Raw genomic sequence first — 17,904 nt, 5'->3', positions numbered from 1 at the left:
GGCTAGCTAACTTTTAATGTGGACTACAGAAAGACTGGCGTTCTTTGCGCAGTTATGGGATGCCATAATTGAATACAGAAGTGTGCTGATTCTTCCGGTTATGAATGTTTTCAATGTGCTGTTAACACCTAGCTGAACAAACAACACTTCAAATAAGCATCTGGAGGATGATTTAAAAATCCGGACATTTTTAGAGACAGGAGAAGAGATAAACTGATCATTACTGTGTACAGGATTCTCCAAACTCTGCTGAACGTGTCGTTTTTTAATCCAACATAAGCCGAGGGTCGTAAACATACGTGATTATTTCACCACGCGGTGTCAGTGCTCGTCTAAATAGTGACCGCGATGAAGTGTGTGTGAGACCTGACGAATAAGATCTGAATGAACATAATTATCTGTATTAAATATTTTAGTCATCATTTCACTGTAGCCTACAGTATATGTAATTCACATTTATGCCAAAATTCAGTCACGCTGTTAACGTAATACTGTTTAAAATTAATTAAATGTTTAACATCGTTAACTTCCTTTAAAGCTACACTGTGTGATATTTTCCCCCATCTAGTGGTGAACTTGTATATGACCATCCAGTGAATATTAGTTTCTGTTCCTCTCAATTCCGATTTCGTTTTAACTTCTACGGTGGCCGTAGACTAATATGGCTTCAGTTGGACCTCGTCCACATTCGACACAGAGCCATCGAGTGTTAAAACGCCAAAGGCGAAGCTTGAATTTACGGGTATGTCCCTCTTTGGCTAATGTACTTTCAAGATGGAGGAGCAACATGGCGACCCACATTCGAACCCTCACCCGTATGTGTTTACAATGGCATATTATAAACTTACGAGAATACTTTATTACTTGAAAGAAGTGAATATACATTAATGAGCACATATATTTTTGAAAGAACTAAGTGTTTTTAGCTAAGAATAAACTAAAAAAGTTACACAGTGTAGCTTTAAGGCAGTTACCGTGCATTCATTCATCTATTAATACTGTCATGAAAATTAACAATGGTTTTATTACAAATAAAATAAACATTGTTATTGTAGTTTAATCATGGTATTTGTAGTAAAACTAATACAAATGGTAATCAATCCATGAAAAAAAAAAACAATAAGAACTACATTCTTACTATAATAAAACCATGGTTAACTTTCGTGAGGGCGTTTATCAGTCAAATTCATTTCAAAATGTAACAACAGGTTTGAAATATGATTAGTAAGAGAAACACTGTTAATGAGAAGACGAGCACTGGACTGCGGCAGGTTAGAAATATATTTATTATTCAGAATTCCAACATAAGCCGAGGGTCGTAAACATACGTGATTATTTCACCACACGGTGTCAGTGCTCGTCTAAATAGTGACCGCGATGAAGTGTGTGTGAGACCTGAAGAATAAGATCTGAATCAACATAATTATCTGTATTCAGTATTTTAGTCATCATTTCACTGTAGCCTACAGTATATGTAATTCACATTTATGCCAAAATTCAGTCACGCTGTTAACTTAATACTGTTTAAGATTAATTAAATGTTTAACATCGTTAACTTTCTTTAAAGCTACACTGTGTGATATTTTCCCCCATCTAGTGGTGAACTTGTATATGACCATCCAGTGAATATTAGTTTCTGTTCCTCTCAATTCCGATTTCGTTTTAACTCCTACGGTGGCAGATTTAGTCCAAGATTAACATGGCTTCCAGTTCGACCTCGTCCACATTCGACACGGAGCCATCGAGTGTTAAAACGCCAAAGGCCAAGCTTGAATTTACGGTTATGTCCCTCTTTGGCTAATGTACTTTCAAGATGGAGGGGCAACATGGCGACCCGCATTCGAACCCTCACCCGTATGTGTTTACAATGGCATATTATAAACTTACAAGAACTACATTCTTACTATAATAAAACCATGGTTAACTTTCGTAAGGATGTTTATCAGTCAAATTCATTTCAAAATGTAACAACAGGTATGAAATATGATTAGTAAGAGAAACACTATTAATGAGAAGACAAGCACTGGACTGCGGCAGGTTAGAAATATATTTATTATTCAGAACGCACATTTGGAAGGGAACATTTTAGCAGGCTGACGATATGAGACACGTAAACATCCTCAGTTTGGAAATGCATCGGCCTACAACACACAAACACACACTCGCTCATTATTTTAAAAGAAGGACCTTCATCCGGCCATATCAGCCTCACCCATGCTTTTAGTGTCAGGAAATGGTCAAATCTGAGGTAAGGATGTCATTATTTAGTATTAGAGCACCGGATCGCTGCTCTACATTATAGTTGACATTATAGTTTTGATTGTTCCGCGATGGGACCAGAAGTAGTGGTGCACTGCTTCACTCACCGGAAATAGAAAGTGTGATAAAGGCCAACATCTGTTCAGCTGTCCTTTTACTGAAGGAGCCCTACAGTCCACTGATAGTGAACCTCTTTTTTCTAAACTGTTTTGATATTATATTTAATTTGTTGGCATCTGTTGTAATTATTTGAACTCCTTCTATGTAAAGCACATTGTGTATGAAATCTGCTATGTAAATAAACTTGCCTTTCCACGTCATTAATGGCCGACCCACAGAAGATCATTAATATCTGGACTCTTCTTTACCATAGAAATGCTCAGACGCTGCAGTTTTCTTAAATATGTGGACATCAAAACTCAGAGCGAGGGTTTAAACTGATATTTTGAAATTGCGATGAACAGTTTGCATGTTTAGAAACACTGATGTGTTCTCCTGGCATAGGTTTATAAATGATTTATGTCACAAATCTGGTGAGATGACACACACACATGGCATTCCCAGATGAATGTCATAAGGCCAAACTCACAGCGTGTGCAGAGATGGTGTTTCTCAGAAGGAAGAACGTCATCGGATTTACTTCCGCTTCGCAAAATAAGGAGGATAGCGTTTCTCTAAATAACCCCCAAAAATCGTCTTATTTTTTTATTATGTGTTTTGATTTGTATGATTGAAGCTATGTAATGTAATGAAACTTATTTTAAAAGTATAGGTTAGAACATAATGCAAACCATAGAGGGTTAATGTTGAGATCTCAGTTGTCCTGTTGTAGTAGAAAGTCAGAGAAATCACTCGAGTCAGAGATCCGGATGCCAAAGCTTAGACTTTAAGACAACAAAGCTGAAAACATCTCTCAATTTTAACCTTTGACCTTGTGTCCTGGTGTTTGCCTCTTTCATCTTCAGTCTGTATGAAATATACAGTTTGTTTCTTTCCACCTCTCTTTCTTTCGCTCATCCACAGTTTTGATCAAATCTTCAGCTGCTCCCTAATAGTGGCATGGGCTGTTCTGAAACTATTATGGGATGTTGAAGGCCAAAGAAGAGATGAGCGCAAGTTCAGCTAAAGGGAGATATGCAGTGTAAATCAGTCCTGAAATAATTCATATTATGAAAATATACTGTTATAATAAAATAAACTCATTGAATATATTCATTGTCACTCAGTTTTTCTGTATATTGAAGTGATGATCTTCGTCAGATGAATTATTAAACAAAGGACAGGCCTCGTGAGATCAGGATTAGGGTTAAATCACATGTCTTGTGCTGAACTATATCGAGGGGCGGGGCGTGTTGAGCAGCACTGGTTTCCTTCAGGTCCTGTAGGTCAATATAAACGGCCTCCTTGTAGCGCTTCTCCTCTATATTCTGTTGTTAATCGACCGACTGAAGTGCTCAGAGTTAATCATGTCTGGAAGAGGCAAAGGCGGGAAAGGGCTCGGTAAAGGAGGCGCGAAGCGTCATCGTAAAGTTTTGCGCGATAACATCCAGGGAATCACCAAACCCGCCATCCGTCGTCTGGCTCGCCGCGGCGGGGTCAAGCGCATCTCCGGTCTGATCTACGAGGAGACCCGCGGAGTGTTGAAGGTGTTCCTGGAGAACGTGATCCGCGATGCCGTGACCTACACCGAGCACGCCAAGAGAAAGACCGTCACCGCCATGGATGTTGTGTACGCGCTGAAGCGGCAGGGACGCACCCTGTACGGCTTCGGAGGATAAACGCCTGAGATCAAGAGAAACCACAAACCCAACGGCTCTTTTAAGAGCCACACACTCCCTCACTCAAAGAGTCTCATCAATGCTGGATATACATCATAACCTGTTAAATATACACCCATGAAATGTTTATTCTATAAATAGAATACTGGTGTTTCTTTAAACAATACGAGACTCTTAAGATATTTGAACTATAATTTTATTGAAATGAGCATTTGGCTAACATTCAAAAGTTCTAATGTCTCTTTCAGAGAATTTACCTTTGTATTTAAAGTGATTTGCAGAATCGATAGAAACTAGTTAAAATGATGAAAACAGTGTTTTTGTGTAAGAGAATTATTGTATTAAAGCTATTTTTACAGGGATCTTGTTCATTCTAAAGGTTATTTTTCAGATTACATTATTTTGCAGAATATTCGTCTTTACAAACTTCTACTAAAAAAATAAATAAAGAGCGGGAAACGAACAAAGGCAATGAACTCGTGTGGGTTGTCCTTCAAACATAAAGCGGTGGGCGGGGCTATCATTTACCCGCCTGTGATTGGCCCTCGTTCCTCTCCTGATGCTTTGAGTTGACCAATGAAATACGAGTTTCTGGGTTCGGCCTATGAAATCAGCCAATCAGAAGAATCCCGCATCTCTTAGTAAATTAGCATACGGCGGTGAATAAAAGCCTCTGTCTCGCTGCTGAGCTGACATTGATCATCGACATCATGCCTGAACCAGCAAAGCCCGCGCCGAAGAAAGGCTCCAAGAAGGCCGTCACCAAGACCGCCGGTAAGGGAGGAAAGAAGCGCAGAAAGTCCAGGAAGGAGAGCTACGCTATCTATGTGTACAAAGTCCTGAAGCAGGTCCATCCCGACACCGGCATCTCCTCCAAGGCGATGGGCATCATGAACTCTTTCGTCAACGACATCTTCGAGCGCATCGGCGGCGAGGCGTCGCGTCTGGCGCACTACAACAAGCGCTCCACCATCACCTCTAGAGAGATCCAGACCGCCGTGCGTCTGCTGCTGCCCGGAGAGCTGGCCAAACACGCCGTGTCCGAGGGCACAAAGGCTGTGACCAAATACACCAGCTCAAAGTGAGGCGACCTCTGACCTTACACACCCCAAAGGCTCTTTTAAGAGCCACACATCCTCTCAGTTAAAGAGCTTTTCCTGTTGTCATTCAGTCCAGCTCAACCGTCATTAATGTAGCGCAGCTGAGCACTAGTCGGTGGACCAGACTTCATCATTCAGACTTAAATTAGTCCTGGGATCTTTTAGTACCTACAACACAACTGAACATCTAATTGTGTTTAGACGGTGGTGGAATAGACCAATACTGAGTGAATAAGATTTTTTTAATCCTAGTTTCAAAAAAGTGCTAAATTAAACCCTGAATGTTTAACATTCAATTAGTTGCCAAAATAAATGATCAGTTTTATCTTTACGTTCTATCACAGTTTATTACTGATTCAGTTTATATAGAGGTCGTTATTTTGGAGGGATATTTTGGGAAGGCTCCGCCCCTCCTGGGCCGGTCCACCCAATGGGTGACGTTTGCAACTATTCAAAATTAAACATTATTTTTTTTAATCTTTTTTCAACATTGAATGTAAAAATACACATAATGAACTGTTGAGTGTGTGTTGGTCGATCTTTGGTGCCTTTACAAGGTTTCTCAGTTGAAGATGTTTTCCCAGTCCTGTTACCAAAACCACTGTCCATTAATTCCCTTCAAGAGAGAAGTGCTTATTTTAAAGAAATGGGTGGTTATATGTTCAAATAATTAATATTTGTGACTGAAAAACACTATATGAAGACGAGGTGTATTTAAATAAAAGAAACAGCCATTTTTTCCCGTTTTAAACCGAAGCCTCAAGTTTATCAAATATTTGTATATATCATAATTTTTTTTTAACAATTGTATAAATGATGGACCAAACCAAAAAACAGTGTTCAGGTTTTAAGTAAAATTTAGTAACAGGAGAGAGAGAGAGAGTACATCGAGTGTGTGTGTGTGTTTGTTTGTTTGTTTCTGGCACTTGCATTTTCTACAAATGATAAGAAAGACAAACGTCTAAGTCACTTTGTGGTGGACTGACTAACTGTAAGTACAGTATTCACATTTCAAAATAATCCTAAATGTCTGTAAAACTCATAAAGCTGGTGAATATATTATTATATCAACTAATATCCACACTAAGTCTATTAGATCCACAGACCAGAGGACTCGACTCACTCCTGTTGTGTCTCATATGAGGAACGGGACTAAACGTAACAGGATTGGGTTTAAGATAAAGATGTCACATGACGGACATGCTAATAGCATGAGCTCACTGAGCACATCTTAGTGACTTACCTAAAGTTCATATATTTCAAATTAACAAATAACCATTCTAAGAAATCATTTAACAATTTAATAGAAATGAGATATTTATGTTTGGTCTCCTCACGGCCTGAGATCCTGATGATGAACTTCCTGTTGGAAATGTGTCCTGTTCCAAGAGTTTAGAGCGGGCAATGTGAGGGTGACAGGACTAACATGTGTATTTTATATACAGGGTCCCCGCGGATTTCAGTTTTTAAGGCCTAAAAAAGTCTTAAAATGTATGGAATGTCTTGAATTTTCGCAATTGAATTTTCATAGACAGTGTTTTTATATCATTCTAGTATAGAAAAAAAAATGCCTGCTGTAATCAAGCATTTTCCTTGCAATGAATGTGATGGTGGGTAAGTGTGACGTCTAGTGGATGAAGGGAAAATAACACGTGCCCTGGAAGTAAGCCAGGAGTACCCTAAGCTGCAAGTAATGCTGCGTTCACACCAAACGCGAATAGAGCTAGAGTCTAGTTTGACGCTTGAACATTTTGAATCCATTCGCGTGTCCACAGGGAATGGGACGAGTGTTTGAAGTGAAATAGACGCTAACACGGCCTCCACGGCCTTCAAGCCGCTCCAGGAGAAATATGTCATAAAACACCACTCTGCCTCTTTTCATTTTCATTAAAAATATATATTAAAGGGTAACTTCATTGATTTAGCATTAAGCTTTGTATTTAAACTGGGTCATTAATGCAATAGAAATGTGAAATTATTTGAATTTGGTGCCTTCTAGACTGAGAAAATACAGAAAATGTATGTGGATGAAAGACAACAACTCCCAGAATGCACTTGCTTCGCTGCCCTACGAGGCCACTCCGTACACCGTCGTTTTGATCTTCATAGTAATACAATCATTTCGTACAGTTAGAGAATAAACACTACAGTTAAAAACTGAACGTGTCTTTTCAATAAAGTATGCCGAACAAAAAGTCACGTCACAGATGCAGCAGTGTCAGATTTCCTTCATCACGAATGGCTGAGAAGAGCTGAGGTAACGTTAAGCGCCAGTCTGGCATGTGGAAGCTAAACTAACGGCTACAATTCATTGAGAAGTTGAAACACTCACTTTGCTCTGCACCGCTCTGTTATGATTGTCCGTGTGGCCGTCTGTGTCTTCATCCTGTGAGTGAGATCTCTCCCCTGTGGGTGGGTTGATAACATGTGGAACAGCTCCATCTACTGGCTGTAGTCTTTAGTCTCTGGCCAAAAAAATCTTCTGATGATGCAAAATGACGATATTTGCGTCATCAGAGGATTTTTTCCAGAAATAAAATGCAAAATTCTCTCGTCTCAGGGGGATATGAGGGGGGAAAGTACCATAATTCAAATATACTATGGGATTTCTACTGATACAAAGCTTAATGCTAAATCACTGAAGTTACCCGTTAATCATTAATAGCCACACAAATGTGGTCCAGGCAACTCCTAAATTATCTTCACTGCTTGTATATTTAAATATCCTAAAAAAATAAAGTTATGAAACTTCTCTTTGCCCTCAGTCAAAACGATTTGGCAGACAACAAATGATGATTCATGAGAGCAAAGATGTATGTACACCTTTGTGTGTACGGCTATCAGGGATGTAGTGGAGGCTAAACGCACGTAAACGCCGTTTACGCACCTCCCAAAATTCGGAAATAGCGTTTACCCACCTCCAAAGTGCGTTTATCCACCTCTAAATTGAGTTTATCCACCTCTAAATAGCCTACAGTTCCTAAGCCATTTTAAATTAAGCTTATGTCGTTTTAGTTTCATATTATTCATTTTCATTGGTTGTTTGTTGTACAATTAGACGAAGTCTTTCATATTGCGCTGCAACTGTCAGTGTGAGTAGTGGGAAGTTCGGATCATTTTACTGACTCGGATCTTTGAGTCTCGTTCAGCAAAATGAACTAATCTTTTCTCTTTCCGTTTATGGGACTGACAGGAAGAACAAAAGACTCGGATCTCACCTGTCGATTCAGAATCAGAACCCATATGTTGCGTAATGCGCACACGCGGTCAACACAAAATGAACGAATCACTCTCTGAGACAACTCGTTAGTCCCGAGTCATATTAAAGATTCGTTCAAAATGAACGAATCATTCATGAACGACACGCAACCAAGATTCAAACATAGATATCCGGCAATTTTTTAGCGCTGTCAAGACAGCAGCTCTCCTCCTAATGCCAGCAAACGGGCTCGGCTTCAAGCCCAAAGTGAGTGAGCTCGGAAAACAGTACTAAACTTTATGTTTTTGGGGTTAATTTGGTTCACGGTGAGATTCATGCCACTGTCTCAACAAGTCACCTCTTCCTTTTCCCATTAGCCAATGTAGGCCTACAAGTAAAATTCAGAATACATTATTATCAGATAAATAACTGGATGTAATTATATGCATTCTCTGGTATTTAAACCACTGAAAGTTTGTGACAACAAGCTCCCTTTGCTAGCTAGCTAGTTATTGTTATCGCTACAGCCGTTCGCGGTACGGTAAATGTTTCTATGGTAATAACAGCGAGTTGGACCAATCAGAGGTGTCGCTGTTAAGTTTAGGACTGTGGGTAGTGTAGTTTTTCTTACAGACCTGTAGCTACAGAAGCAGAAACTTTCGTATCACAACTCATGGCCAATCTACCTCAGATGTTTTAGACATTATGGCTGATAATCTAAATCCTTATGGAGAAAAATCAATTGGAGTTTTACTTCCTGTTTGCGTCTGTAGATTTCTCATAAATTAATCAAAAGTTTACATTCTAAATGCAATCGCAAGCGATCGCTGTCGGCACCCTGTCATCATCAACACAAAGCTCTCGCTCTTCACCAAATTCATCCTTCTGTCGTTAATCTTCACCTGCCTCATTAGCAATTGGCAAAAACTGTAATCGACAACTATTTTGATAATCGATTTGTCGGCTTGAGTAATTTTTTAAGACAAAAGTAAAATTCTTTGATTCCAGCTTGTTTAATGTGAATATGTTTCGGGAAAAGATTCAAAGCTTCGAGAGTGTCAAGAACAGCGCCATCTGGTGCTTATTTAAAATAAAGCAGGCAGAAGTCTGTGGAAGAAGCTCTGTCAGATGAAGCAACCACAACACACTCCCATCGCTTCAATGTTATGTGTACAAATAAAAGCCTGACACGTTTGTGTTTAATGTGTCCAGTAAATAAATTAATTATTAATTAAAAGTGTCAATAAAATATAATATGAGCTTATATGATTCAATAAGATGTAACGTAGGCCTACTCTCTCTCTCTCCACACACACACACACACACACACACACACACACACACACACACTCCCCCACACACCCCCCCCCCCCCCACACCCCCCCCCCACACACACACACACACACCCCCACACACACACACACACCCCCACACACACACACACACACACACACACCCACACACACACACACACACACACCCACCCCCACACCCCCACACACACACCCACACACACACACACACACACACACACACACACACACACACACACACACACACACACACACACACACTCCTTATGTGATAGGATCATCTGTAATTAAATGTGCTTATGACACATGGCAGTGATAGTGCTTGTGTAACAGTAGGAATGACAGTAAGGCAAATATTTTACCAAAATACAAAGACACAACTCCAACAAACAAAAAGTAATAAATAGTGACAAACAAATGTTTATCTAAATGTAATATATTGTTTAACTTTCAAAGTACAGCACTCTCCTCACAAAACCATCAACCAGACTGAGGCAACAAGGACTTGTTAAGCAAGATCTGGGGGTTCGAAGCTTCTGACACGCAAAGTGAAACGCGCACGTGATTGGACAGAAAGTGAGGCTTCATTTGTCATCGATCACGTGACTCTAGGAAACCAATACACACCCCGATACGGAGCTTCACTACAAAATGTGTCGCATGCGCAATACGCACATCGACGCTTCAGTGTCATACTTAAGGCCAATTTATACTTCTGCGTCGAGTGTACGCCGTAGTGTACGCCGTAGGCTACGCGCGTAGCCGACGCCGTCGTGAGCATTTATACTTCTGCGCTGTTGTCTGCGTCAATGTGCAATTCCACATGCAGACGCTAGAAGGCAGTGTCCTCGGGCATGTTGGCGTAATCAAGAGAACAGCCGAAGAGGAAGCAGCTTGTTGTGTAGAATCTGTACATTCATGTCGGAATATCAGCAGCAGTGAGAGAGCGGCTTTTCTTGCAGCTTGAGTTGTTGTATCTAATACAAATTAAGCATCTCTAGTTGATTAGTAAAGTTAAATAAGGCGATCTGGCGCTGGAATGTGTTTGTGAAATCATGCGGAGCTCGTGGCCGCTGTTTTCACTAGCGGTGGCTCGAGCAATCGATTGCTGTTGCGGAGACTCCATTCACGAAAATGTACCCTAATGTGTCCCTGTTCTTGATATACAATTACTGATTGTGTCCCTGTTCTTGATATACAATTACTGATTAACAACTTTGGTTTTAATGAGAAAATAAATAAACTATACTCAGCGGATCTATATTTATTTACTACCATAAAGAATCGCTGGACTGCAAAATATTGTGTTATAGCAGACGTAAGGAACTATTATCCAATTTCTGGACACACACACACACTCCTATCGCAGATTTTTTATTTATTTATTGACCTGAGGGAAGGGTTCTGGCAGACCAATCACAGCGCTTGCGGTCCGCGTAGAATTGACGCGTTGTTACATTTTTGGAGAGGTGCGCGTCAGGGTACGGCGTAGGGTACGGCGTAACCAACGCGTCTATGCCAATTTATACTTCTGCGTCGAGTGCACGCAGAGGGTACGGCGTACCCTACGCCGTAGCCTGACGCGCACCTCTCCAAAAATGTAACAACGCGTCAATTCTACGCGGACCGCAAGCGCTGTGATTGGTCTGCCAGAACCCTTCCCTCAGGTCAATAAATAAATAAAAAATCTGCAATAGGAGTGTGTGTGTGTGTGTGTCCAGAAATTGGATGATAGTTCCTTACGTCTGCTATAACACACTATTTTGCAGTCCAGCGATTCTTTATGGTAGTAAATAAATACATAGATCCGCTGAATATAGTTTATTTATTTTCTCATTAAAACCAAAGATGTTAATCAGTAATTGTATATCAAGAACAGGGACACATTAGGGTATATTTCGTGAATGAAGTCTCCGCAACAACAATCGCTTGCTGAGCCACCGCTGCTGAAAACAGCGGCCACGAGCTCCGCATAGTTTCACAAATGCATTCCAGCGCCAGATCGCCTTATTTAACTTTACTAATCAACTAGAGATGCTTAATTTGTATTAGATACAACAACTCAAGCTGCAAGAAAAGCCGCTCTCTCACTGCTGCTGATACTCCGACATGAATGTACAGATTCTACACAACAAGCTGCTTCTTCTTCGGCTGTTGTCTTGATTACACCAACATGCCAGAGGACACTGCCTTCTAGTGTCTGCATGTGGAATTGCACATTGACGCAGACAACAGCGCAGAAGTATAAATGCTCACGACGGCGTCGGCTACACGCGTAGCCTACGGCGTACACTACGGCGTACACTCGACGCAGAAGTATAAATGGACATCACTACTATGTACACACTTTCTCTCTCTCACACACACACACACACACTCATTCCTGTTACTAAATATTACTTTAGAAAAAACCCAGTGTGTTTTTTAGTTTGGTTTGGTCCATCATTTATACAATTGTTTAAAAAATTAAATGATATATACAAATATTTGATAAACGTGAGGCCTCGGTAAAATGGGGAAAAAATTGCTGTTTTTTTTTTTTATTTAAATACACCTCGTCTTCATATAGTGTTTTTCAGTCACAAATATTAATTATTTGAACATAACCACCCATTTCTTTAAAATAAGCACTTCTCTCTTGAAGGGAATTAATAGACAATGGTTTTGGTAACAGGACTGGGAAAACATCTTCAGCTGAGAAACCTTGTAAAGGCACCAAAGATCGACCAACACACACTCAACAGTTCATTATGTGTATTTTTACATTCAATGTTGAAAAAAGATTAAAAAAAAATAATGTTTAATTTTGAATAGTTGCAAACGTCACCCATTGGGTGGACCGGCCCAGTTGGGGCGGAGCCTGCCCAAAATATCCCTCCAAAATAACGACCTCTATATAAACTGAATCAGTAATAAACTGTGATAGAGCGTATTGTATGTTGAAACTGATAATTTACTTTGGCAATTAATTGAATGTTAAAAATTCAGGGTTTAATTTAGCACCTATTTGAAACTAGGATTAAGAAAATGGTATTCACTCAGTATTGGTCTATTCCACCACCATCTAAACACAATTTGATGTTCAGTTGTGTTGTAGGCACTAAAAGATCCCAGGACTAATTTAAGTCTGAATGATGAAGTCTGGTCCACCGACTAGTGCTCAGCTGCGCTACATTAATGACGGTTGAGCTGGACTGAATGACAACAGGAAAAGCTCTTTAACTGAGAGGATGTGTGGCTCTTAAAAGAGCCTTTGGGGTGTGTAAGGTCAGAGGTCGCCTCACTTTGAGCTGGTGTATTTGGTCACAGCCTTTGTGCCCTCGGACACGGCGTGTTTGGCCAGCTCTCCGGGCAGCAGCAGACGCACGGCGGTCTGGATCTCTCTAGAGGTGATGGTGGAGCGCTTGTTGTAGTGCGCCAGACGCGACGCCTCGCCGCCGATGCGCTCGAAGATGTCGTTGACGAAAGAGTTCATGATGCCCATCGCCTTGGAGGAGATGCCGGTGTCGGGATGGACCTGCTTCAGGACTTTGTACACATAGATAGCGTAGCTCTCCTTCCTGGACTTTCTGCGCTTCTTTCCTCCCTTACCGGCGGTCTTGGTGACGGCCTTCTTGGAGCCTTTCTTCGGCGCGGGCTTTGCTGGTTCAGGCATGATGTCGAAGATCAATGTGAGCTCAGGAGCGAGACAGAGGCTTTTATTCACCGACGTATGCTAATTTACTAAGAGAAGCGGGATACTTCTGATTGGCTGCTTTCATAGGCAGAACCCAAAACTCGTATTTCATTGGACCACTCTAAACATCAGGAGAGGAAGGAGGGCCAATCACAGGCTGGTAAATGATAGCCCCGCCTACCGCTTTATGTTTGAAGGACAACCCGCACGAGTCAATTTCCTTTGTTCCTTTCCCGCTCTTTTTTGTTTTAAACGTTTAAAAAGACTATTCTGCAAGATAGTGTAATCTGAAAACTCATTTTAGAATTAAGTAATTTTGTATCAGAAATTCCCTCCCACACAAAAGCCCCTTTCCCACTGACATTTGACCTTTTTTTCTTGATCCTGTAATACTTTACATAACAATAGACACTTATCTTATCTGAATAAAATATTGAAACTGCTATTTTGAATAAAATTAAAATATCTTAAAATAACAGAAATGCCAAATTTTCTTTGCAGAATTTACATACTATTTATGGTTTATTTTTTATTCCAAATGTCCTAAATGTGTTGAAAAAATGCATTTTAATTTGATTCTGCTGAAATGAACGAAATGACTTGGAAAAAAAAGAACTGAACTGATTTTGCTGAACGAGATTCAAATATATAGTATTTAACACTAATTTACTGTGAAAAAAAATTAGTTTAAAATAAAAGATAAGAGAAATAATTGATAATGAAAGTTATCTAGATAATCGAGGCAGGAAGTGCTAATGTATCACAACTTTCTGCTCATAATCAGTGTTTAAACAGGAAAGTGCCTCATTCAGGTCAGTTTTGGTGGCTCTTAAAAGAGCCTTTGTGTTTTGCTGCGGGTCTAGGCGCGCTCTCCGCGGATGCGGCGGGCCAGCTGGATGTCTTTGGGCATGATGGTGACCCTCTTGGCGTGGATGGCGCACAGGTTGGTGTCCTCAAACAGGCCGACCAGATAAGCCTCGCTGGCCTCCTGCAGGGCCATGACCGCGGAGCTCTGGAAGCGCAGATCCGTCTTGAAGTCCTGGGCGATTTCTCTCACCAGCCGCTGGAAAGGCAGTTTACGGATCAGCAGCTCGGTGGACTTCTGATAACGGCGGATCTCCCGCAGAGCCACGGTCCCGGGCCTGTAGCGGTGAGGCTTCTTGACGCCGCCGGTGGCCGGAGCGCTCTTACGGGCGGCTTTAGTCGCGAGCTGCTTCCTCGGGGCTTTGCCACCGGTGGATTTACGGGCGGTCTGCTTAGTTCTGGCCATTGCTGGAGTTACTTCTCTCTGTCCTGCTGGAGTTGGAAATGATGGTTTACGTCACACGCCTGAATTTATAGCATTGGACCGCCGCGAGCTCACAGTGACGCGAGGGGCCGAGGCTTGTGATTGGCTAGTGTGTGACGTCTGCGACGTCTAGCCAATGACTGCGCGTTTCCTCTTTTCAAACACGCGGAGGGTTTCCCGCTCGAGTGGTTTCTGTTGGTCATAATTTATTTTAAAATGTAATTTCAGCTTTATCTCATATTAGGCCTTTAAATCATAATTTAGACTTTTTAAATCATAAATTTGACTTTAAATCCATTTTTTTTTATCTCAGATTTTTTTATGTCCTAATTTTAACTGTTAGTCTCACAACGACTCAGCATGACATGTTTGACTTTGTATCTAATAATAGATGAATTTCAAATCATATTTTCAACATTTTCTCTTAATTATGACATAATGATAATTGAAATAAGCTGATCAGGGGTATAGTTGAATATTTAGTGTCCCCAGAATAACATTAATCAATTTCTATAATTTCTGCATATTGATTTTTATTTCAGATACTCTATTACAATATTCAATGCATTATCAGAGCTTAATAGACATAATTAGATCAATATTATAGGTTGGGGGGCAAACAGACATTATGGGGTCATCATGAGATTATTACAAACACGCACAGCTTGTGTATCTTATTATTGTGTCGATGCTAAACAATCACTTTGGACTGGTTTGATAAATATATTCCACACTCAGTCAAATGACCTTACAGGGTTTATAAACATCACCAAAGAGAAGCTCTTAATCAGATAAAGTGTGTGGCTCTTAAAAGAGCCGTTGTGTGTTACTCGAGGGAGTTTATTTGGATTTGGCGGCCTTCTCCGTCTTCTTGGGCAGCAGCACCGCCTGGATGTTGGGCAGCACGCCGCCCTGAGCGATGGTCACTCCGCCCAGAAGTTTGTTCAGCTCCTCGTCGTTGCGCACCGCCAACTGCAGGTGACGGGGGATGATGCGGGTCTTCTTGTTGTCCCGAGCGGCGTTTCCAGCCAGCTCCAGGATCTCAGCGGTGAGATACTCGAGCACAGCGGCCAGATAAACCGGAGCACCGGCACCGACGCGCTGAGCGTAGTTTCCTTTGCGGAGAAGCCTGTGGACACGGCCGACGGGGAACTGCAGTCCCGCCCTGGAGGAGCGAGTCTTAGCCTTTGCTCGGGCTTTGCCGCCGGTTTTGCCTCTTCCGCTCATTTTTCTCAATCTCTTCGGTTGAAACTAAGAGAATAAAAGTATGTGCCTTCACACACTGTCTTTTACACGAGAGTGCCAGTCGCTCATTGGTTTAGAGTCTGAAGAGATTTCAACCAATCACTGAACTTCCCTCCAAAGCTCAACCCCCTTTTCTAGCGGGATTATTTGCACAGGTATTTGAGGAATAAAATAGAAAAATAGATGAAACTACTAAAATATTTGAATATAAATAAATGTATATGAATGCATTACAGATTTTAAGGGAATTATATCCCTTAATATTAATTTATCAACGCGGTTTTTCTGTGTGCATTTAATATGTGTAGACATGTTTGAACCAAAATGGTGAAATTTAAACAAGCTTTTCAAATAATTTACTTCACTCTCGATGTGTTACTGGGGTTCGACACGCACACTTTAACATGGGATATGGATATTAATCGCTGTTTCTAGTGCTACACTTTCACACACTGTATATTCTGGGCACATTGATCTCCTGATACTGTAGTTTTATAGTCCTTTTGTAATATTGTAGTTTTATCACTGCCTTTATTGTGTGTGATTGAGTCACAATCCTCCAGCAGTGTCGAGTGAATATATTCTGTCTGTACTGAGTTATAAAACATCCCATTTGGACTGTAATCATCAATGATGATTGAAATAATTTAAACAAGCTTTTGGAATAATATATTCATATCAGTGTTACTGGGGTTTGACGGGCACACTTTTAACATGGAATATGATATCTATTATTATTATTATTATTATTATATATATTCTGATACTGTTGTAAGTTCTATTGTAATATCAGTTTTATCACTGCATTTATTGTGTGTGGTGTTGTTTGTGTCAAGAGTGTCTGTTCTGTGTTGTTTTATGGATAAAATGTTTTAGTGATACAACTTACTTAATCTGGCCTTTTATTTCAGTATTTTATAGTTTATATATGCACGAGTATAAGTGGCTGCAAGTCACATCTTGACTGTTTATTTTCACAATTCACAGAAATCATTTAAATACAAGATTTGCTCTTTTTCAGAGTTAGTGGGTGGCTCTTAAAAGAGCCGTTGGGGAACAAACTTTATTTGTTTGTACTTCTAAAGATTTACCTCTTTTTGGGAGCTGCCCTTTTAGGCTTGGCGGCTTTAGGCTTCGCCGTCTTGGGTTTCGCTGCCTTGGCTTTTTTGGGGCTCTTGGCGGCTTTCTTAGCGGCTGCTGGCTTCTTTGCCTTCTTGGGGCTCTTCGTCGCCTTCTTAGCGGCTGTGGCGGTGGGTTTCTTGGGCGATTTCTTGGCGGCGGCTTTGGGCTTCTTTGGGCTCTTCGTCGCCTTCTTGGCGGCGGCGGGTTTCTTGGCCGCGGGCTTCTTCGCTTTAGGAGCCGCTTTCTTGGCCGCGGGCTTCTTCTTGGTCTCGGCTTGCTGTTTGTTGAGCTTGAATGAGCCCGAGGCGCCGGTCCCTTTGACCTGCACCAGGGTGCCTTTAGTCACCAGGCTCTTGATGGCGATCTTGACGCGGGAGTTGTTCTTCTCCACGTCGTAGCCGCCGGCGGCGATCGCTTTCTTCAGGGCGGCGAGTGACACGCCGCTCCTCTCCTTGGATGCAGACACAGCTTTGACGATGAGCTCGCCGACGCCTGGACCCGCTTTCTTGGCTTTCGCCGCGGACTTCTTCTTGGGCGCTTTGGCCGGGGCGGCAGCAGCCGGGGCTGGGGCGGTTTCTGCCATCTCTCTCTCTGATCGGATCTAAAGTCTGTAAAAGCGCTGTCTGGGTTCAGCAATGACTGGCGCTCGCGCGTCGCTGCGCTCTTCAATAACACATGAGAACCTTATGGACTCAACCTGCCCGCTCGGTGTCTGTGCGCGTCCTCGAGCCCCTCACGCGTGTGTTTTCTTCTCTCACATTTGGGGCAAAACTGAAGCGGTGAAATAGTTTGTCACCGTCAAAACAAAGTGAACACCGAGCAGAGGCTCTGGGCTTTCATTAGAGACTAAAACACGCCAAGAGGAAATGTTTCTTTCGCCTCCATCAGATCAAACCCAAGGCGAGCATCAGCCACGGGGGAAAG

The 17,904-nt window shown here is 41.5% G+C and overlaps 6 protein-coding genes across 6 annotated transcripts; 2 read left to right on the top strand and 4 right to left on the bottom strand.

Moving 5' to 3' along the window:
• Window positions 1–3,725: 3,725 nt before the first annotated feature.
• On the top strand, window positions 3,726–4,037 carry LOC307121866 (histone H4; the record flags this gene model as incomplete). Its single annotated transcript, XM_079809623.1, has 1 exon — window positions 3,726–4,037. One exon carries the CDS (start codon window positions 3,726–3,728, stop codon window positions 4,035–4,037), a length of 312 nt encoding a protein of 103 aa, XP_079665749.1.
• Window positions 4,038–4,747: 710 nt separating this feature from the next.
• Window positions 4,748–5,122, top strand: LOC307121858 (histone H2B-like; the record flags this gene model as incomplete). Its single annotated transcript, XM_079809616.1, has 1 exon — window positions 4,748–5,122. One exon carries the CDS (start codon window positions 4,748–4,750, stop codon window positions 5,120–5,122), a length of 375 nt encoding a protein of 124 aa, XP_079665742.1.
• A 7,807-nt stretch (window positions 5,123–12,929) lies between these two features.
• LOC307121857 (histone H2B-like) lies at window positions 12,930–13,304 on the bottom strand (the record flags this gene model as incomplete). The annotated part of the gene is made up of 1 exon (XM_079809615.1): window positions 12,930–13,304. The coding sequence occupies one exon, from the start codon at window positions 13,302–13,304 to the stop codon at window positions 12,930–12,932; it is 375 nt and encodes a 124-aa protein (XP_079665741.1).
• An 880-nt stretch (window positions 13,305–14,184) lies between these two features.
• LOC307121846 (histone H3.2) lies at window positions 14,185–14,595 on the bottom strand (the record flags this gene model as incomplete). Its single annotated transcript, XM_079809604.1, has 1 exon — window positions 14,185–14,595. One exon carries the CDS (start codon window positions 14,593–14,595, stop codon window positions 14,185–14,187), a length of 411 nt encoding a protein of 136 aa, XP_079665730.1.
• Window positions 14,596–15,453: 858 nt separating this feature from the next.
• LOC307121853 (histone H2A) lies at window positions 15,454–15,840 on the bottom strand (the record flags this gene model as incomplete). Its single annotated transcript, XM_079809611.1, has 1 exon — window positions 15,454–15,840. The coding sequence occupies one exon, from the start codon at window positions 15,838–15,840 to the stop codon at window positions 15,454–15,456; it is 387 nt and encodes a 128-aa protein (XP_079665737.1).
• Window positions 15,841–16,945: 1,105 nt separating this feature from the next.
• LOC307121843 (histone H1-like) lies at window positions 16,946–17,563 on the bottom strand (the record flags this gene model as incomplete). Its single annotated transcript, XM_079809602.1, has 1 exon — window positions 16,946–17,563. One exon carries the CDS (start codon window positions 17,561–17,563, stop codon window positions 16,946–16,948), a length of 618 nt encoding a protein of 205 aa, XP_079665728.1.
• Between the last annotated feature and the right edge of the window lie 341 nt (window positions 17,564–17,904).

The sequence above is a fragment of the Gobio gobio genome, assembly GCF_949357685.1.
Source record: "Gobio gobio genome assembly, chromosome: 25".
In the NCBI taxonomy this organism is placed as follows: domain Eukaryota; kingdom Metazoa; phylum Chordata; class Actinopteri; order Cypriniformes; family Gobionidae; genus Gobio; species Gobio gobio.
The sequence above is the reverse complement of the archived record's forward strand: the minus strand, read 5'-3'. Positions and strand labels throughout refer to the sequence as shown.